This window comes from Stenella coeruleoalba (genome assembly GCF_951394435.1).
Source record: "Stenella coeruleoalba genome assembly, chromosome: 2".
Lineage (NCBI taxonomy): Eukaryota > Metazoa > Chordata > Mammalia > Artiodactyla > Delphinidae > Stenella > Stenella coeruleoalba.
The window spans coordinates 12671821-12695194 of NC_137147.1; the positions used below are offsets into that span (position 1 = coordinate 12671821).

The 23374-nt window shown below is 36.3% G+C and overlaps 1 protein-coding gene across 2 annotated transcripts in view; it reads left to right on the forward strand.

Annotated features, from left to right (window-relative positions):
* Window positions 1–23374, forward strand: part of RPS6KA5 (ribosomal protein S6 kinase A5) — a 182015-nt gene that overhangs the window by 52528 nt on the left and 106113 nt on the right. Inside the window, exon 2 of one of the 2 annotated variants that reach the window (XM_079915030.1) lies at window positions 9119–9190. The exons of the other annotated variant lie outside the window; for it this stretch is intronic. Within the exon in view, the coding sequence (XP_079771156.1) occupies window positions 9119–9190 (72 nt within the window). The remainder of the gene's footprint in view (window positions 1–9118; window positions 9191–23374) is intronic. 2 annotated transcript variants of the gene reach the window in all.

The following is a 23374-nucleotide window of genomic DNA, read 5'->3' on the forward strand; positions in this document are numbered from 1 at the left end:
CTGGACGGATTAAAAGTTGAATAGAGATGCCAGAAGGAAAAGTAAGTGAACTTGAAGATGGAACAATGGAAATCAACTAATGTGAAGAACAGAGAGAAAGCATATTAGAAAAAAATGAATAGGGTATCAGGGACCTCTTCGGTAGTATCAAACAATCCAACATACATGCAATTGGAATCTAAGAAGGTGAGGAGAGAGAATGGGATAGAACAAATATTTGAAAAATTAAGGCAAAAATTCCCCAAATTTGATGAAAAACAGAAATTTACAGATATAAGATACTCAATGAATGCCAGGATGAATGAACCCAAAGAAGTCCACATCAAGACACATCATGGCTGGAAGCAACCTAAATGTCCATTGACAGAGGAATGGATAAAGAAGATGTGGTACATATATACAATGAAGTATTACTCCGCCATAAAAAAGAATGAAATAATGCCATTTGCAGTAACATGGACCTCTAGATAGTCATACTGAGTGAAGTAAGTCAGACAGAGGGACAAATATCATATGATATCACTTATATGTGGAACCTTAAAAAACGGTACAAATGAACTTATTTACAAAACACAAATAGAGTTACAGATGTAGAAAACAATCTTATGGTTATCGGGGGGAAGGGGGGAGGGATAAAAATGGAAGATTGGGATTGACATATACACACTACTATACATAAAATAGATAACTAATAAGGACCTACTGTATAGCACAGGGAACTCTACTCAGTACTTGGTAATGACCTATATGGGAAAGGAATCTAAAAAAGAGTGGATATGTGTATATGTGGAACTGATTCACTTTGAGGTACAGCAAAAAGTAACACAGCATCGTAAATCAACTATACTCCAATAAAAATTTTAAAAAGAAAAGAAAAAAAAAAAGACACATCATGGCAAAACCGTTGAAAGCCGAAGATAAAGAGCAATGTTGAAAGCAGTAAGAGAAAAATAACACATTTCAGACAGAAGAGCAATAATCCACGTAATGACTGACCTTATGTCATAAACCAAGAGGGTGGAAGGACATGTTTAAAGTGCTGAAAGAAAGGAGAAAAAAAAGCCTGGATATTTTCCTTTGATTCTATATCAAAGGAAAATATCCTTTAAGAGTGAAGATGATTCTGGAATTAGACAGTGGTGACGATAGCACAACCTTGTGAACATACTAAAAAATATTGAATTATATACTTTAAAAGGATGAATTTATGGTATGTTAATTATATCTCAATAAAAAAATTAGATAAAGGTAAAAGAATGACTCTTTAAGATAAAACTCAGAAAATTCATCACCCATAATACAGAAATGTCAAAGGATATTCTTCAAGGTTGAAGAAAAGTGATACCAGATAGAGTTTTGGATCCTTGGAAAAGAAAGACCATCAGAAATGATAAGTATCTGGAGAAGTGCAAAAGTCTGTCTCTCTCTTTCTTCTTTATTTCTTTATAAAATGTATCATATAAGCAAAACTCATAATATTGTCTGTGAAGTTTATAACATATGTAGAAGATGTTATAAATCCCATATAATGTGTGATGGCTGTACCGGGAAGGATGATTGCAAGGTTTCTATATTTTATGTGAAATGGTACTTTTTTTAACTGTAAGAGGACTGTGAATAGAGATGTATATTGTACTCCTTAGAGCGACAACTACACAAATAATGCAGAGAAGTAGAGCTAAATTATGAGTGTGAAAATTGAAATTAAATTCTTAAAAACATTCAAGTATTTTTTTCACAAGTCAGGAAAGTAGGAACATGGGACCAAACAACAGAAATGGTAGACCCAAATCCAACCATACCAATAATTATATTAGATTGTTAATAGGTTAAACTATTAATCTAGTAGTTTAGATGAAAATAATTGTTTATAATTAAACACTCTAGACAAAATCCTAGCAGGGTTTCTTGCATAGAAATTGAAAACCTAATTCTAAAATTTATAACAAAACACAAGACAATCTTGAAAAAGAAGATCAAGATGGGAGGATTTATATTACCTGATTTCAAGACTTATGATAACCAAGGCAGTGAGCTGCTGGCATGAGGCTACACATAGACCATTGGTACAGAAAAGAGAGTTCTGAAATAAACCCATACTTATATGGTCAATTGATTTTTGACAAATGAGCCAGCATAAATCAATGGTAAAAAAAATAGAGGGTTTCTTTCTTTTTTTTTTTTTGTTAAATGGTATTTGAACAACTAGATACCTGTATGAGAAAAAAAAGAACCTTGATCCTTACCTCACATTATACAAGAAAGTTAACTCAAATTGGATCATAGACTTAAATGTAAGAACTAAAACTACTAAATTTCTAGAAGAACATTTTTGCAAATATCTTTGTGACATTGGGTATCCAATGATTTCTTAGAATCCAAAAAGCATAGACTGTAAAAATAAATTAATGGACTTCATCAAAATTTTTAAAATTTGCTTTTAAAAAGACAAAATTAAGAAAATAAAAAGCCAAGCTATAGAATGGAGAATACATTTGCAAAACATATGTCTGCCAAAATACTTTTATTTAAAATATGTGAAGAACTCTTAAAACTCAGCAGTGAAGACACAAACAACGCTATAAAAAAATGGAGAAAAGATTTGAACAGACAATTCCCACACACACAAAAATACAAATGACTAATAGACCCATGAAAAGATGTTCAACATATCATCAAGAAAATGCAAATTAAAAGCACATTGAGAATGTAGAAAATTTGAAAGAATCAACAACAACAAAAACCCCTCCTGAAACTAATAAGAGATTACAGCTTTATTACAGTTTTAAGACACAAGATTGATAACCAAAAGTCAATCACTTCCCTACCTACCAGCAATGAACAAGTGGAACTTGAAATTAAAAACACAGTGCCATTTAAATTTGCACACCCCCCCCCCAAATGAAATACTTAGGTATAAATCTAACAAAATATGTACAAGATCTATATGAGGAAACTACAAAACTCTGTTGAAGGATACTAAAGAAGAACTAAATAAACGGAGAGATATTCCATGTTCATGGATAGAAAGACTCAATATTGTTGAGATGTCAGTTCTTCCCAACTCGGTCTACAGATTTGATCTACAGATTCAATGCAGTCCCAATCAAATCCAAGTATATTATTTTGTGAGGATCAATAAACTGATTCTAAAGTTTACATGGTTAGGCAGAAGACCCAGAATAGCCAACACAATATTAAAGGAGAAGAACCGTCAGGAGACTGACACTACCCACTACTTTTAGACTTACTATCAAGCTATAGTAATTAAGAAAGTGTGTTATTGAGGACAGAATAGACAGGAACAGGCTGGAGAGCCCAGAAATAGACCTATATAAATATAGTCAAGTGATTTTTGACGAAGAATATAGTGGAACAAAGATAGTCTTTTCAACAAATGATGCTGGAACAACTGGACATCTACATGCAAAATATTGAATCTAGGCACAGACCTTACATCCTTCACAAAAATTAACTCAAAGTATATTACAGACCTAAATAAAACATAAAACTATAGGTCCTAGAAGATAACATAGAGAAAGCCTAGATGACCTTGGGTATGGTGATAACTTTTTAGGTACACCACCAAAGGCATGATCCATGAAAGAAAGAATTGATAAGCTGGACTTTATCAAAATTACTAAAATTCAAAAATTCTGCTCTGCAAAAGACAATGTCAAGAGACTGAGAAGACAAGTCACGTACTGGAAGAAAATATTTACAAAAGACGTTGTCTGATAAGTGACTTGTCCAGAATATACAAAGACCTCTTAAAACTCAACAATAAGAAAATAAACAACTTGATTGAAAAAACTGGGCCAATAACTTTGGCAGACACCTCACCAACAAAAATACACAGATGGCAAATGAGCATATGAAAAGATATTCCACGTCATATGTTATCAAGGAAATGCCAATTAAAACAACAGTGGGATACCATTACACAACTATTAGAATGGCCAAAATTCAGAACACTGATAAAACCAAATGTTAGTGAGGATGTAGAGCAACTGGAACTCTCATTTACTGTTGGTGCAAACGCAGAGTTGATATAGCCACTTTGGAAGACGGTTTGGTAGTTACTTATAAAACTAAATGTACTCTTACAATATGACCCAGCAGTTGTGCTCTTTCATATTTACCCAAAGGAGTTGAAGACTCGTGTCCACACAAAAACCTGCGCAGAGGATTTTTAGGGCAGTAACTGCTCTGAATGATATAAATACTACAATGGTGGATTCATTTGTCCAAACCCATAGAATGTACAACACCAAGAGTGAACCCTAATGTAAGCTATGAACTTTGGGTAAAAAACCCTATTGCATCTGCTTGGGCCCCAACTGAGGTTAAGACAAGACAGAGTAAAGCAAAGGAGTACATTTTGTCAAGCTTGATCTTTGGTCCCTTACCCCAGAGTGAATCATTGACCTGGTGAGCTGCACTGGGCCACAGGGGCCCTTTGCCCTAAGCAGATACTACTCTCTAAGCTTGTTCACTGGAATCTAACCATTCTTAGTCAAGGAAAGGCCAGGAAAGATAAATTCTTGGAGAAACTCGAGGTGGATAAAGTGTGTTTTTATAAGCCTAGGGCTAAACTCTTTTCAAGCCCAGAATTCCTAGGACCTGGGGCTTAAGGTATGAGGGAGGGAAGACCCTCTCCCAAGCTCTACCTTAACTCACCAGCCACCTGGTAACAATCTTGATAGAAAAGCAATACAAAGAGTAAATAAACCCGTCCACAGCTAAGGCCAAGAGAGGAGATTCCAAAGAGTACATACCTTAAGAAAGCAGAGCTAACCTCCTCCTCCTGGGGAAACATTTACCACTGTGACGACTCCTTCCCCAAATACCGAAGGCATCAGTGCTGTTCATCTTGAGCTCTGCCAATTCCTTCTCCCCAGGATTGGAGGTTGGGGAAGCCTTGAGCTCCCTTTGCAGACAAAGTGTTAATTTATGTCAGAAACCAAATAACAGAGGTAGTAGATTATGAGCAGAAGCAGGCCTTCACAGATGATATGAACAATCTTTGTGAACGATCAGGCTTTCCAGGATGGTATGCTTTGTAGAACCAAGTGTAATTAATCTGTGGCCTCTTTTAATTTCCTCTGAGAATAATTCTATGGTTAGTGTAGAAAGGCTGAAGTGTCTGTGTATCAAAAGATAGTTCCTTATCTTCCTAGTCCAGCTGCAAGTATAGATATGGGAGAAATAGTATTTGGACAATGCTTTTGGAAAGCTGGGCCTATACACATCTCATAGTAAATAAAAGATGGCTCCTAACAGCGAGAAACAGGATTGATAATTTGTAACATTTGACTCTTTAATAATGTCTTAAACTGCAAAAATCTTGCACAGTAAAATAACAGAATTTAACATTCAATTAGAGCCAAATCATTATTTCAAAAGTGATGGTTTCCTGTGAGCCTCACTTTTACTATAGCCTGCTTGACATACTACAGGAGGATATGCTGTTGTGTGTTTACTTTAAGATACTACCTATGTTTCTGGTATTCGTTTTAGATTTATATTGAAGCCAGTGTGAGCTTGAGGCAGGGCCATGTACACTAATTTGTTCCCACTATGAAATTATGCATGAATAGTCAAACTCTTAGGAACTGAAAGTAGAATGGTGGTTCCCAGGAGCTTGGAAGAGAGGGAAAAGAGGAATGGTTCAATGGAGTTTGTTTTGCAAGGTGAAAAAATTCTAGAGATCTGTTGTAAACAAGGTACCTATAGTTAACACTACTGTATTGATGCTTAAAAATGGTTAAGATGGTAAATTTTGTGTTATGTGTTTTTAACCACAATTAAAAATATTTTTTAAAGTTATGTTTAGTTAAATCAGAAAGACACTGAAATTACTTATCCCTCTGAAACTTTTAACTTTAGAAGTTCTTAGTTGGGTCTAATTTTCATAAAATTGTAGTCCCAAAGCATTAATTTATTTACAAACACTAATAATATTATTGGAACACAGCAAACACTGTGTGAATTAAGCTCATACAATCCTCATCACAACCCAATGAGGTATTATTTTATTATGTGCCATTTTATTATGAACATTTTCAAATGTAATACAGAGAATTTGAAAGAGTTGTATGCTGACTATCCTTACACTCACTATCCAGATGCTGCAGTTAACATTTTGTTGTATTTTCTTTATCACATATCTGTCCATATCTATATGTGTCCATCAATCCATCTTTTTATTCAGTTGGCCAAAAAATGCCTTCAGTTTTTAAGCAAAAATAAAAGACACATTTTTCATTTTCACCAAGAACTTTATTGAACAACATATTCACCCTCTTGTTCCACTACCTTCTGCCATTTTTCAGGCAACTTCATAATTCCATCTTCCCAAAACGTTTTATCTTTTTGAGCAAGGAACTGTTCCAGATGCTTTTTACAGTCTTCCAGGGAATTGAAATTTTTCCCATTAAGAGAATTTTGTAAAGACCAAAATAAATGGAAATCCGAAGGTGCAATGTCTGGTGAATACTGTGGATGAATCAGAACCTCCCAGCCAAGCTGTAACAGTTTTTGCCTGATCATCAAAGAAACACGTGGTCTTGCATTATCCTGATGGAAGATTATGCATTTTCTGTTGACTAATTCTGGACGCTTTTTGTCGAGTGCCACTTTCAGTTGGTCTAATTGGGAGCAGTACTTGTTGGAATTAATCGTTTGGTTTTCCAGAAGGAGCCCATAATAGAGGACTCCCTTCCAATCCCATCATATACACAACATCACCTTCTTTGGATGAAGACCGGCCTTTGGTGTGGTTTGTGGTGGTTCATTTCACTTGCCCCACGATCTCTTCCGTTCCACATTATTATACAGTATCCACTTTTCATTGCCCATCACAATTGTTTTAAAAACGGAACGTTTTCATTACATTTAAGTAGAGAATCACATGCGGAAATACGGTCAAGAAGGTTTTTTTCACTTAACTTATGTGGAACCCAAACATCAAAGCGATGAATATAACCAGGCTGGTGCAAATGGTTTTCAGTGCTCAGTTTGGATATTTTGAGTGTGTTGGCTGTCTCCCACATGCTATAATGTTGACTGTTCTCAGTCAATGTCTCAATTTGATCCTTACCAATTTCAACTGGTCTACCCAACCGTGGAGCATCATCCAGCGAGAAATCTCCAGCACGAAACTTCACAAACAACTTTTGACACGTTTGACCATTCACAGCACCTTCTCCATACACTGCACAAATCTTTTTTGTGTGTTTCAGTTGCGTTTTTACCTTTCTTGAAATAATAAAGCATAATATGCTGAAAATGTTGCTTTTTTCTTCCATCTTCAGTATTAAAATGGCTACACAAAAATTCACCAATTTTAATGTCTTTTTTAAATGCACGCTGATATGACAGCTGTCACATTCAATCTAACAAAACTGTTTTGAATGAAGTTAAAGACAACTAAGTGCTACTAGAGCCATCTTGCGGAAAAAAACGAACAAACCTCTCGGCCAACCCAATAAAAATACATTTCAAAGTAAATTGTAGACACCAATATGCTTTGAGGGTAGGAATTTTTATTATCCCCATTTTACACTCCAGGGATATGAAACACAGAGAAATTAAGTAATTTGTTCAAGGTCACAGAGCTTTTAAATGGTAGAACTAGGATTTGGACCAAGCCTTTCTTAATCATGTCTTTCTTATCACAGAATGCTGGTTCATACCATATGAATAGGTTATTACCATAAAAAGTAATTCGTGGTCCAATAAATATGTCAAATATAAGTATCACAATCTTGAAGATCCACATGCATATTTTTATGGTGCAGGATCTGTGAGGTTCAGTGTTAAAGAAACTTGTTAAACCTTGTTTAAGCTATTTCCAAATTTATTCAACCAGAGCACTCTTTCCCCACCTTCCCCCCAAACATAACACCTATTAACACTTCATAGGATAGGATCAGAATTCATTGGAGTATGCTCTTGAAAATGCTCATTTATAAGGTATCCTAATTTTGTTTATTTACTACAGAATATGTCTTTGAAGAGTTTATATTTTTAAACATAGTCCTAGAATTTTAGAGCTGGCAGAGATCTTAGAATTCACTGAGACCAGTGCTTTCACCTCAAAGATGAGGGAACTGAGATGCAGGGTGGTCAGGTAATCAGTTCAGGCTACATCATGTTCAAGTGCTTGGTGACAGAAATGGGAGTGGAGTCCAGCCTAGAGCCTGGGAATGGCATTTATAATCAGTAAATATTTGTTTGAATAAATGAATGCATCTTCTAAATCTGTCCAGTTTTCTCTCTACTACATATCTATCTACATGTTAGAATTTGTGTTCATTTTCAGATTATCTGGTCAGTAGAGTCTTTATTTATTTATTTATTTATTTGAGTTATGCGGGCCTCTCACTGTTATGGCCTCAGCTGCTCCGCAACATGTGGGATCTTCCCGGACCGGGGCACGAACCCGTGTCCCTTGCATCGGCAGGCAGACTCTCAACCACTGTGCCACCAGGGAAGCCCCAAGAGTCTTTATTTTTAAAGACTTTAGACTTTTAGACTTTTAGAGAGTCTTTATTTTGATAAAGTAGAGCACTTTATTTTTATGTTAACCTTTGATACAAATGTTATATAGTTACTAAATTCTAAAAAAAGTTTTATTGTGGGACTTCCCTGGTGGCCCAGTGGGTAAGACTCTGCGCTGCCAATGCAGGGGGCTCGGGTTCCATCCCTGGTCAGGGAACGAGATCCTGCATGCATGCCGCAACTAAGAGTTTGCATGCCGCAACTAAGAAGTCTGCATACCACAACTAAGAGTCGACATGCTGCAACGAAGATCCCACGTGCTGCAACTAAGACCCGGTGCAGCCCCCCCAAAAAAAGTTTTTTTAAAAAACCCCACAAAAACAAATCAGTAATTTAAAAAATTTTTTTAAATAAAAAACATTTTATCATAATATGTAACATACAGAAAATTACACAGAACATAGCTGTACATTTTAACGAATAATTATAAAGTGAATCCTGGTTTAACCACCCAACTCAAGAAATAAAACACTGCTGGTACCTCAGAAGCCCTTGTGGGCCCCCTCCTATTGCTGATGCCCTTAATTATTTATTTTTTCTCTTTCTTTTTTAGCTAATTTAACAGGACATGCAGAGAAGGTGGGGATTGAAAATTTCGAGCTCCTAAAGGTCCTAGGAACTGGAGGTAAGTCTTAATTCTTTTTTTTTTTTTTTCCAGGAAAAAAAAGTACTTGATATCCTTATGACAAAGGATTGATATCCCCAATACAGAAATCAGTTAATCTTTAAAAAGCATAAGGAATCCAATAGGAGAACTAAGAATGTGAACAAAGCATTCATAGAAGAAATACAAAAGGCAAAATTTAAAGGAATTGGTAAAGAAATACAAAAAAGGAATTGGTAAGGATCAAGAAAAACCAATCTCTCTTACCCTGCTGTTGGGAATGTAAATTAATTCAGTTTTTACACAGGACACGATATTTTTAAAAAAACCACTAACATTTATGGAGAGCTTGTTACTTGCCAAGTACTCTGTGAAGTGCTTTATACTGATTGATTCAGTCAATCCTCGCTCAACTTTATTGATAGTCCATGCTCATCATTTTTAATAATGAAAAATTCAAGACTCTTTGGAAACCTAATGGCATGAATTTGGTTAAATGAACATGCATCTATATGTTCTGTTATCTGTACAATAGGATTGAAATGATCTGTATTTACTAACATTTTTGAAAGATCTCCATAACGTAATAAATTTGAGAAAAGACTATAGAAGAGAATGTACAATATACCATTTCATAGTATAAAAATTGTGTGAATAAATGTCTACATGTAAATATACAGAAAAATCTCTGATCTGTGCACCAAAATGATAACCGTGTGGCTGTCCCTGGGTGGTGAGCTGTTAGATGATCTTGATATTCTGCTTTATACTTCCTTGTGCCTTCTCAATTTTTGCTATCACTGTTCTCGCTGCTCTGAAGTCAGGAACTCATGGGCATATGACTTGTGCAGGTGCAGAGATCCCTGCACTAGAAGAGCCTCATGTTTGGTTTAATGCTCTGCTTTCACTGTTCTGAAATTCTAAATAATTCATGAACAAGGCACCCCACATTTTCATTTTGCATTGAGCCTGCCAATTATGTGGCTGGTCTTGTCAGCATATAAATTTGTCTAATCAGAATCCCAGAAAGAGCCAATAGAGTGGGGAGAAGTCCTATCCAAAGAGATAATAGCTGAGAATTTTCTAGGATTGATTAAGCATATAAATTTGCAGATCTAGGAAACAGAAAATCCCAAGCAGACAAGTATAAAGAAATTATTACCTAGATACATCAGAGAAACTGATGAACATCAGAGACAGAGAAATACCCTAAAAACAACCAGAGAGAAAAGGCATATTTATAGAGGAATAATGAGTAGATTAACAAATGATTTTTCAACAGCAAGCATGAATGCCATAGGAGAGTGGAAGAATATCTACAAAATGCCCAGAAAAAATAACTGTCAGTTTAGAATTGCAAACCCAGCCAAACTGTTTTCCAAAAGTGAGGGCAAAATAGACATTTTCAGACACACAAAAGCTAGTGTGTTTTCCACCAGTACATCCTCACTAAAAGAATTTCTAAAGGATATAATTTTAGGGAGAAGGAAAGTGATCTCAGGAGAGATTCTAGGATGAAAAAAGTGTTGGTGAATAAAGAAGATCTAAACAATATTGACTGTGTAAAACCATAGTCGAAATGTCTAATTTGTGGGGTTAAAAAAAGAAAATTGAAATATTGGACAAAAATAGCACATAATTTGGGCGTTGATAGGAATTTAGTGGTCTGAGGTAGTGTTCCTCAAATTTTAACATGCACGTGAATCTTGAAATGTGTAAAAGACCAAATTGATTGAAAAAAGAATAGAAAACCTGAATAGTCCTGTAATTCTTTTTTTAATTAATTAATTTTTTTTTGGCTGTGTTGGGTCTTTGTTGCTGCGTGCTACCTTTTCTCTGGTTGTGGCGAGCGGGGGTTACCCTTCATTGCGCTGTGTGGGCTTCTCATTGCAGTGGCTTCTCTTGTTGTGGAGCATGGACTCTAGGCACGCGGGCTTCAGTAGTTGCAGCACATGGGCTCAGTACTTGTGGCTCGCGGGCTCAGTAGTTGTGGCTCGCGGGCTCTTGAGCGCAGTCTCAGTAGTTGTGGCGCACAGGCTTAGTTGCTCCACGGCATGTGGGATCTTCCTGGGCTAGGGCTCAAACCCGTGTCCCCTGCACTAGCAGGGAGATTCTTAACCATTGTGCCACCAGGGAAGCCCAGTCCTATAATTCTTAAAGAAATTGGTCAGTAAGTAAAAATCTTCCTGCTAGGAAAACACTTGGTACAGTTTCAAAAATGAATTTTGCCAAACATTCAAGGCATAGATAATTCTAATCTTCCACAAATTCTTTCAGAGGACAGAAAAAGTGGAATTATTTCTTCCAACTCATTGTATAAGGCTAGTATAACCTTGATTCCAAAAACACACAGAGTATGAGGAAGAAAAATTACAGGTCAGTTAAAAATTCTTTTAATTAAAAAACATTTTAAATTTAATATCAGATTTATAAGACAAACCTTGTATGTGTTTTCTTTCAACATATATAACACTTTGTCTCATTATTTACCTCAACTTTTTCAGTGGCTCTATCATAGGCAGATCTTTAAGATAATTCTGCAAAGGTGAGAAAAGAGTTTACCAGTAATGCTTTACTTGCATTTTCATTTCATGCTTCTTCCTGTAACTGGTCTCTTGTTAGCCATGGATATTGCTTTTCCTTTTCGTCAGCTGACAGTTTCTTGCTCTTATGAGAAGATGGAATAACTAAGAAGTGTCATTGTAGGTGTTTCTGTATTTAAAATCACAGTTTTGATGACTAAATGGAGTAGGTGGAAACTTTTATTATGAATATAATAAAATCTCAATTTTTATTCAAAAATTTCAGTTTCATTACCTTTTTAAGCTAATTTTTTCCAGAACTACTTAGGATAATAGAAAAGCCTCATCAGATGTCTTTATGTGTCATGTCAGGCTTTCTTTGGAAGTGAAACTGAGAACTCTTCTGATGATTTAAGTTTTATGTATTTTGAACCAGAAAAAATGCTATTCATCCAATATCTTGAAGACTTTGTAGAATATTGGAAAATGAAAGATTTACTTTTTGATCTCATACTTAAATACATGTAATATTCATGAAAAAATCTCTCTTTTACTCAGAGTATTGATTTATATCTTTTCAGCTATCTTGTTTCTTTTGATCTATTGCTAATCTTGTTAATTAGTTTCCTGAGCTAGAAACTTGGAAATAATTTTTGATCCTTCTCTATTTTGACTTTTTTTCTTGTTTCTCACAAAATCCTATAATTTTTCTTTCAAAATGACCCTTGGCTTTACCTTTTCTGTTCTTAGTGCCATGGCTCATGTTACCTTATACATGGATTGTTGTTAAGGTTTTCAAAATTGGTCTTTTTGCAAGTTCTCTCTTCCATTTTATGCATTTTATACATATTCTGTTATAAATAATATGCAGCCTCATTAAAATTCAACATTATCATGCTATTCTCCTGTTTCAGAACTTATAGTGCTTTCTTCCTAGTTATTATTCAAGTCCAAATTCTTGCCTTACTTTCAGGCTTAGCTCTGTATTTTTTCTCCAGTTACCCCAATATTCCACCTACTTACTAGTCTGGTTGATTTTCTTTTACTCCCCTATAATAATGTGTACTTTCCCATCCTCTGAGGCCCTGCCTTATCTTGTTCCCCTACCTTAGTTCTCCTTCTCTTTTCCACCTATCCGAATCTTTCTGAATTGCTTCATTCTCTGAATTGTGGCACTGAAAGTCCTTGGTAGAGAAATGGCAGTGAGTGGTTCTCTGAATCTTCCTTCACATCTGCTATATTTTTCCTCTAGATTGTGAACTCTTAAGATCATCCTTATATATGTTTCCAACCCTATTTCCCTCCTCCCTCCCCATAGCCCATAACAGTATGAAGTATAATAATAGTCTAACAAGTATATAATTCATGCTTTTGTCTCTAGTGTTGTTCTTGAGGTTGATACTCCCAAATTCAGGAAGTATCTTTGGTTCATCTTTTAGAATTATTTTGTCATGATGAAATTTTGTTGCTTATGGGAGTAATGATTCTTTCTAATTTCTCTCCTTTTCTGCTGCCTTCCTTTTAACGATTTTGCTTTCTTTGAGACATCTGTCTAAGTAGAGAAGAAAGTCTTTAAATGTACCCATTGTGTGCATTACTCGTAATTCTGATGCTTAATGAAGTGGAACATGTATTCTCTTTGAATTTTCTTTATTCCTCATACTAGATCTGTACTTCAGAGATTTTTTGTCATTATGGCAAAAAAGATAAATTTTGTCCTGTAACTGTAAAGGGTGCAGCTGAGTTGATTTTTCTCTTCTAATTTTGGTGCATTCATAGTTGTGACGTACTTGGATATCAAGGATGACTTAGAAGACTCAGGTTTGAATCTTGACATCATCATTGCCTACTGGTGTTCCTTGGGTAAATCGCATGAACTGTGTGAGCCTAAGTGCCTATTAGCCTAAGTTAATAGTACCTATCTCACAATGTTGTGATAATATCAATGAGATAATCAATATGAATTGCCAATTGCTAAGTAACCATCAGTTGCGGTTATTTATTCAACAGGGAACTCCACTTTAAAGCTGCACCCTAAATTAGAAAAACAAAATTATTTAGGACTTATTAAGGATAGATTATTAGTTCTTTCTTTTCTTTTTTTTTTTTTTTTGCGGTACGCGGGCCTCTCACTGTTGTGGCCTCTCCTGTTGCGGAGCACAGGCTCCGGACGCGCAGGCTCAGCGGCCATGGCTCACGGGCCCAGCCGCTCTGCGGCATGTGGGATCTTCCCGGACCGGGGCGTGAACCCGCGTCCCCTGCATCAGCAGGCGGACTCTCAACCACTGCGCCACCAGGGAAACCCTATTAGTTCTTTCATGTAGTCACTTTGTTAGCATATCTGGGAGAAATTTCAACTAAAGTTATATTTCTAATAAAAATCTAACAAATATTTCATAAGTGATGTTAGTTGAAATTTTATTAGCATTTCTAAAAAGTGGATTTGTATATTACCTTCAAAATAACATGTCAAATGAAGACTGTGTTTCTTTCTTTGTTTTCTTCTCTTAACTACTCAAACATTTTAGGTTCTGAACAACCTTTTGTATGTTAGGTTAACAGTCTTATGCTAAAATATGCATAAAATGAGTAATAAAACATTTAGATTGCCTGACATATGGTAAATGCGATATAAATTTTACCTATTTATATATCTGAAAGGGAAAGAAGGCCACCTTCTAAAAGAGCTAGTATAATGCATTACCAATGTCTCAGATTAGCTTGATACATAAGTGATAGTCATTTCTTAACAAATATTTTATTGTAAAGCCTAAAATATGTCCAGCAATAAATAGGGACATGCAACTACCAAAAGATCTTCCGGGTTTCAGGCTGTTCCTTCCTAATCTGTTCTCCATACTACAACCAGAGTGATCTTTCTTAAGTATAAGTTTGATCATGTCACTTCTCTATTTAAAACCTTTCACTTCATTCCCATTGCTCTTGGGATTCATTCATTCACATGTTTTATTAAGAGGCAAGTACTGTTTGGGTGCTGAGGAAAGAGTGGTGAGCATTTTAAAAAAGGATATATTACATACAAACTTGAAAATTGAATAATATGGCCTTCATTTAATGTTTATTTCTGGGTTTATGAAATCTTCAAATGAGTGCTGGCAGAGTAGAGAGATTCAAAAGGCCTTGCCTCCCATAATGTCTATTGAGCAGCAACCATTTGTGTTTTCCTCAGTCCCTGGTGCCCTTGTAAGAAGGTTACTTTTTCTTTATCCTGTGGATTTTTATTTTTTTGTTTTTATTTTTGGCTGGGGATCGGGGGATGGTCATGTAATCAGCAGGAGATGCTGCAAGCTGTTCTGTGGAAATACTATCCAGTAGGAGAGATTATTATTGGGTTGTTTACCCCAGCCTAAGTGCCATCCTTGAAATGTTAACTCTGATAGGTCTTTGCTCCTTGGTCCCAGACTCTGTGAAAATCATCCCCAACAAGACAGCCTTTTAAAATATGTACGTATGTATTTTTTTACCGCAGACTTTTCAGAAACATATCTTATCTGTTAAATAAGACACGTTTCTTTTTCTGGGTAATTTGCCACTAGATGGTGCTAGGAATTGCACTAGGCAGCTTAAAGACACAGCTACTTTTTGGCCCTATGATCAAAGGGAAAAAAACTTTGGTTGAGGCATATAAAGACTGTTTTAAACAGTATTATGACTTAGTCATCGTTTGTCATTTGGTGTTTGCTTAGGTGTTTGGAAAGTATCCCTATTAAAATAGTACTTTTAAAAGCCTGTATTCACTAAATTGTCAAAATTGTCATTCAAAAAAGTTTATAATTTTGCATCTGTGTGTACCCACTATACCTTCTGCTTCAGTGTAAGCCTACAGTGTTTAAGGAAATCTTAGAGGTCAAATGTTTGTGATGTTTTATACCACAATCAAAAGGCGATTCCATTTGAACATGTTGGTTGACACTGTCTGCCTAGTATAAGTACAATTTGACTTATTCCTGATGCTGTTGTAGGTCACATTTGCTAGAAGCAGAGCCTGGGACAAGGATTTGGGCACGCTTGATTTATTGCAGGAATGCTCTCAGGAGAGAGTGAGGGGAGTAGCAAGGACAGAGGAAGAGCCTAAGCAGCACGTGGTCTAAGCTGGGGTTTTGGTTCAGCCTGAACCCTGGGAAGTTTTGGAGCAAGAGTGAGGAGGCACGCCTTTTGTACTCAAATAGCTTGTTGGTTGAGATATAAACAGAATGATTATGAATGTGCTTCTTGGTCCTTATTTCCTTGTTTTCCCGTATTTTCCTTTTAGTAAGGTCCTCTGGTAATCACATTCCATGGGTAGTCAATTCAAGTCTAGACCTCACAGTGGGACATGGTTCCTTTTGTGGCTTTTTCTTCTTTCCTGATGGACCGGAATCTCCGGTTTTCAAGTCATCTGGGACCAGGGATAAGAAATGCCATATGGATTACGTGGGTCATCCATGTGGAGATAGTCAGGAGTCGGCTGCGGCCACATACATACGTGCAGTTATTAGCTGGACTAATGCATGTACTGTCTTAGTGCTTTCTCCGAAATTAAAAAGTGCTGATCTAGAAGATATTATACAATTAGTCTGTAATTATTCAAGCTAATACAGTATGCATAAATGGAATCCATAGATAATCATTCCTGTAACTATTTTTTATTTTCAGCCTTCTCACATATTAAGTCCTTTTTTTAGATGCTAACACCATCCGTGAGAAAATGCACTGGTTTCGTGGTCCTAATTTCAGCTGCACAATGGTTTTTGACCATTCAAAGTAATTAAGAAAATGAGTCAAATGGCCCTGGTTAGTTTAAGAACTTAAACTGGATTACTTCTAGAATCCTGGCACTTTTATTAAGTCTCTTCCAGATCCTCGGTGTTATATATCTTCTAGAGAGGATATAACTGTTTATACCTAAAACAAATGGCCTACCTCAGTCTCTTTCATAAAAATTACCACCTATGATTTCATGTGCTTTTACTGTGTCTCTTGTTTGCCTTTAGCATCTGTGTATTTAATCAAGCATGTTTTGGGTTCACAGCTTTTCCTTGTATGTTAGAAGAATAGTCTGTTTTAATCAGTCTACCTTTCTTAATCTTAGACATTTTGTTTTTATGATGTTACAAATCTTGGCAATGGGCTAACTTTAAAAATGGTTGTATTAAATGGCTCAAATTCTGTTTTTATTTTACTTTATTTATTTATTAAAATTTTTTTTAACATCTTTATTGGAGTATAATTGCTTTACAATGTTGTGTTAGTTGCTGCTGTGTAGCAGAGTGAATCAGCTATATGTATACATATATCCCCATATCTCCTCCCTCTTGCGTCTCCCTCCCACCCTCCCTATCCTACCCCTCTAGGTGGACACAAAGCACCGAGCTGATCTCCCTGTGTTCTGTGGCTGCTTCCCACTAGCTATCTATTTTACATTTGGTATTGTATATATGTCCATAACACTCTCTCACTTTTTATTTTAAAATTATGTTGAAATACTTAGTTCTATAGTTATGTGGAGTTTTTTTTAGTATTTGGAATTTAGTGTGCAATTAAGATATCTATTCTATAAAAGAATTTAGGAATCAGTGCTTCTGTTTGATAAATATGTAAAATCAAGTGCATTTTACTTTCAACATTTAAAATTTGCCAACTTTCAAAAAGAGATTTAAGGGTGTTTTCAAAGATAGAAAAAAGGATAAGGAATCAAAAAAAAAGAGAGAAAACAAAAACAGATGAAAACAGAGCAAAAGCAAAGATAATAGGAAAGTGAAATAGATGTTATAGACATCTGGGCTGACATAGTCACTGCAATTGAGTCCTGAATTTAACCCTGAGTTTACTAGGAGGTGGGTATAAAGGGAAAGTTCTTTGGCCTACATAATTTGTATTTTTTTTAAAAAGGAAAGGCATATAAATTCATCTAGAGCAGTAGCTTTCAAGCTTTTTTGACTATTACCCATAGGACAAAATAGGTACATTTTTGTATTGCTTTTCAGTATGTGTATTTATGTATGTGTATAGACGCGCAGTCACATACACACACTTTTTTTCCACTAACATTTCTGTAGTGTCTGTTATCTGCCAGGCCCTCCTCTGGATCCTTACATTAATTTATTTAATCCCCAAACTGTATGATGTTAAGAACTATTACTGTCCCTAATGAGGAAATTGAGACACAGTTGTGTTTCCTGTTCTGCCCAGGGTTACAGTACAGTTACTAAATAGCGTATCTAGGGTTCAAAGCCAGGCAGTCAGGCACCAGAGTCTATGTTCTTAGCCATTGCTCTGTACTGCCGTCTTTTTTTCCTCTGTCATGTGCTTAGACTTGTTTACATTCACATATACCTACACATGTGTGTGTGTATAAAGGGGGGACAGAAGTTTCATGAAACACGTTTAGTATATTCAGTTCTTTTTTAGTATTTTAGTTTCCAAATGCTGGTTGGACCCACTAAATTGATATTATCATCCACTAATGGGTCACAGCCCACGGTTTGAAAAAAACTGGTCTAGAGAGACTTTTAACAAGTGCTGAAGTTATCAAATGGCTCCTTTATTGTGGTCAGTAAATAAGATCATGAGACTAGCATCTTTGATAAAGGATATGAAGATATTATTGAAAAAAACATAATTTTATTGTATATAGTCTCTTTAAAAAGTGGCACACAGAAGATTAAACCTCAATTCACTAAAGTGTGTGTCTGAATAGAACTTATCTACTACTTTGGTCCAAGTGAGGTGATTTCTGTCCATCTGTCTTAACACAGGGTAGATTTTAGAGAATTACTGGGATGGACAGTAATGTTTCTTTTCAGCTCTGAGGTCTAATTTATCAGATATTTCAGATGAGTCTTTAGAAGTACCAGATTATGGTCAGTCAGGTTTCACCATTGAACCCCTTGAGTGTTTGCTTTTTGTGTACTGTTTGTGCTGTGGTAATACTGAAATGAAGCTGCTCTTCTGAGAACCCTTTCAGTGATGGTGGTTTTCCTGGGGCTTGACATATACTGCCCTGGCATTACTTACCATGTATGTTTGGCTGGCCTATTAACAAGGGTACCAATTTCCAAGGGCAGGACAAGTGAAATGTAGAGTTCCAAGAGAGTATTTCTTGTTTGGTTCCATTTCTGACCCTGCTGACTTGGGCTGAATGAAGTTCTACAGGGAAAGATGGAGGGGAAGGCAGGTGAATTGATTGTCAGTGTTCATGTCACATGTGGAAAGGTAAAAATCTTTCCTCAAATTAAATTATCTATGAGAGAGGGATGTGGCCAGGCACTGTAATCAGTTCTTATGTAGTTGTGGCAGGTTACAAAGCAGTGGCCAGATACAGATGTCACCATGTTAAGATATTTTCCTTTTCTACAGTGGTGGCAGCTAAGTTTCCTGAGCTCACTTTCACCAGGGAGTGTTGTCAGGAATCATATTTAATACCCAAATTAAAGGTGATTACTTCATGAAAGCCCATTGTTCCTTCTCCAAAGGGAAAGAGTGGGTGAGCTATATAGCTCTGTACTGCAGATTTGCACTGTTAGTTTCTTTTCCTAAAGACCCACCTTCAACTTTAGATCAGAATTGTCAACTGAGAAGAGGGTATTTGGCTATATGCTACAGAGCTCTTTCTTTGTTTGCTATCTTGTTTATTTTTTTATGCGTTCAACATTATTTGAGTTTCTACAGTGTGCCAACTCTAGAATTTGCTAATGATACAAAGTGAGTAAAACTGGACATAGTCCCTGGTTTTGTGGAATTTACAGTCCTGTGGAAGCTACACAATGAGGCAATCACACAAGTAAATGAAAACTCATGTTTCTGACAATTTCTATGACAGGGTGTTATGAGAGTATAAAATTAGAGGAACTGTGCTAGTCTGAGAAGTCAGGAAAGGCTGTATGTCTGAAGGAGTGAGAAAATGAGATGGTGAGAGGTGGAGAGAGGTAGGTAGAAGCCAGATAATTTAGGTTATATTAAGGATTCTTTTTATCTTAAGAGTAATGGGAAATCAGGTATTTTGAGTGAGAAGGGTTATATTTTTATCAACAATTTAGATGACAACACAAAAGGTATGTTTACCAGATTGAGGATGAAAACAAGCTGAGAGGCAGAGCTAGTATGGTTGGTGGTCAAGTCACTCTTTAACAAGATTCTGATTTAACAAGTCAGACAGAGAAAGGGAAATATCGTATGATATTGCTTATATGCGGAATCTAAAAAGAAATGATACAGATGAACTTATTTACAAAACAGAAACAGACTCACAGACTTAGAAAACGAACTTATGGTTACCAGGGGAAGGGTTGGGGGAAGGGGTAGTTAGGGGGTTTGGGATTAAGATGTACACACTGCTATACTTAAAATGGATAACCAACAAGGACCTACTGTATAGCACAGAGAACTGTGCTCAATATTATGTAACAACCTAAATGGGAAAAGAATTTGAAAAAGAATAGCTACATGTATATGTATAACTGAATGACTTTGCTGTACACCTGAAACTATTGTTAATCAACTCTACCCCAATATCAAAGAAAAAGGTAAAGAAAAAAGATTCCCTTATTCTGGAAGGGTGAGAGAGGGATGAATTCCAGCACCACTGAATATGATCCTTTAGGTAGTGGAGTCTGTCACATATGACATGACTGGTACTTGTGGCTAATCAGAAAAAGTTGGTTAAACTGGAATATCATTTTAAAAGGATATATAAATATGTACTTTGGACATACTACTTTTCACTTAAAATATATAAATATATATTCACTTTGCGTGTAGGCACAAGACTCTGAGAGTAAGTTCTTAAATAACGGTTTGTTTTGCATAAACCGCACTTGTAATGCATCAACTAAAATTAAGTTTCCAATTCCTTAAAATGGAGTGAGAACCAGACACATTTGAAGTGATCTGGATACAGAATCCTTTTAGATTTTCACAATTTTTTCCCCTAGCCTTTTATAGTTGTTTTACCCACACCTAATTTTTCAACAGTTCTTTTTTCTTAAGCGTCTTGCCTTTATGTAGTTCTTTCAAAGCTTTTAACCTCATTTTTCTCTTTTCTTTCACATTTACATTTCAGTGGCTTATGTAATATATAGTTAAATTATATAAGAATAACGTATACAACAGGCACACACAAGTAAGGCAACGAGTATCAGTGACTGGTGTGAAGCAGACAGCCGAACGGCGTGGGGACAGCAGTCAGTGCACGTATGAACTGGTTATAGGCATCAGTGTGCAGTGCAGTGTTTTATAACCGGAAGGGGAGTACCAGTTAGTGTTGGGAGTGGTCTAAGTGGAAGTCACAAGAGAGTTTCTGCCATACTTTTTTTAAAGCAGTAGTTTGAGTACAGTAATTTATGCTACAAGGTTGGATTGAACACAAAGTGTGGCATGGCTGGTTAAGCAGAGTGTACAATGTATAGGGTTGTAAGCAGCATTAATACAAGTTTGAGTGACAGAAAACAGTGCTCGCAGTGGTGGAGCATTTGGGTCCCAATGGGAGCAGCGTGTCCTGGATAAGCACTCTACCGAAGGAATTAATCCAGAGGCCTTCTAGTTCTTAACCCTTTTCTCCAGAATAATGCATGTAAACATAGACAGATTTTCCTTGCTTTTAATTATATGGCATTGTAAATCGATTGCTTTTATAGACAGACTGTAAGAATACTTTTTGAACAAATTGATCTCATCATTTTCATGCCAAGATAAAGGCTACTTCCTAAAATTTTTTTTAATGAATTCAGACTTTACAAATAAAGTGAAAAAAATCAGTTTAATTATGCTCAAAATAAGTTTAAGCAAGAAGGCTGCTTTTTGTTTAGCTTGAAAAAGTAGTTGATATCGTGCAGTGGCTTATGATGTGGCAGCATGAATGTCATCTTGTTTTAAAACCATCAGTCCGTTTTAATTTTTCTGTTATGACAACACGTGCTTAAAAACCTGATTCATAATGATCATTGTGGCCAATGGAATAAGAGTCACACCTGTGGAAAAGCAAACTGAGACCTAGTCCAAGGGAACTAGACATTTCCCCTTGACACTGCGTTTAGTTCATTTTACATGATTTCCTTTATCATCAAACCATTGAGACCATTGGCAACATTGTGCTGTGTCAGGTAGACTAGGATTCTAAATCCACATTTCAGTTTAAACAGAAATGACCTTTGTAAGGTATCTGTAGTTTGCCCCCCAACCTATGGAATTCTTCCTCCAGCTTTGGAAAAGTTTACATGGTTGTCTGGATCCAGTCCTCTCTTTGAAACGGCTGCTATAACCTGCAGCTGTAAGAGCACACAGGTTATCGGTAACATCCAGAACAGTGTCTGTTGGGCCCTGAATTGAAAGATTTACCTCATTCATATGGTCGTAGGTGTCTGTCAAGTTAAGTCAGGAATTAATCCTTCTTGTCATTTATTTTTAGAGTTTACTTTCCCTCAATCTGTTAAGTAGAACTTCTACCTCAAGTCCCATCAAGCGCTGCTAGCCTTGTCCTCTGGGAAACCAGTGAACTCCACGCCCTCTTCTGCTCCCATTTCTTGACAGAGTATCTTGGAAAGGCCCTGGCTCTGGAGAAATTGATAAGGTCAGAGCAGTACACACAGCTTCTGTGAAGGTTGCTGGGAGTGCGTCTGAAGTCATTGCGTGTTGATGCTGCAATTAGAGTTATGCTGAAGCCTGAAGCTTGGTCGCTTTACCTAAGCAGCAAATCCCAGCTGTGTTGCTAAACATCCATTTTAGGGGCTCCATCTGAGCAGGAAGTACGACTGTTTACCTTTTTCGGCCAAAAGAGTTTCCACCATTAGTAGCTTTTGCAGTTTCCAAAAGGTGCTTTCAAAATAGGAATTCTTTAACAACATCAGCACACAGTGAACGAAAGCCAGGAGTTGGCTTCACAACAAGATAGTCATTCATCTCATTACAGACTAAAAGGAAATAATATTGCCACCAAGTTCAGTTGCAGTGGCCCCTCTTAAAATACTGGAAAACGTGTAGGCGGTTCTGGACTGGATGGCACTCCTCAACAGAAGGACTCCTTCACGTTCTCCCTCTGTACTAATCTGCAAACCAGCTCAATCAGAGAAGGTGGCTTCTTCAGGGTCTCTCCAGCACTGAATGTGTTTTCTTCCCCTTTTGCAATGTGATAAGCAGCCTTATGGGTGCTTCAAAAAACGCTGTTTGGAGGCAAACTCTGTTTCATTAAGCAGCCTACTTGTAAGTAAGATCCTGTTTATCTGAAATATCTGTTGCTTGGAACATTGTGAGGCACTCCTTGAAGTTTATTGTCGTAAGCATCTATTGGCATGTACCATGTGATAGAAGTACCATAGCTTTAATTAATCATGGAAATTATAAAAGTAAAATCAAAAGATTTGTGAGCTTCATCATACTTTTTCCCCCGACATTTTACTGATAGATAAAAATAATGGTAAAGGCAGGATATGTAGTCTTTAGCTCATATTATTGGAAAACTTCTGGATATCATCACATGGCAGGAGGATGACTGTTTATTATTTGACTGTACAGTGTATAACGTGGCATTAAGGATGATTTTATATTATTTGCCCACATACATTAGCGTCCTTTGCTACCTTACATTTATTTGGAGTGATATATGACGTTTTTAAGGTAATAGGAAAGAAATCAAAGAAAAAGTATTTACAAACTCACGGAACACATATAGGGCACCTCCTAGTGGTAC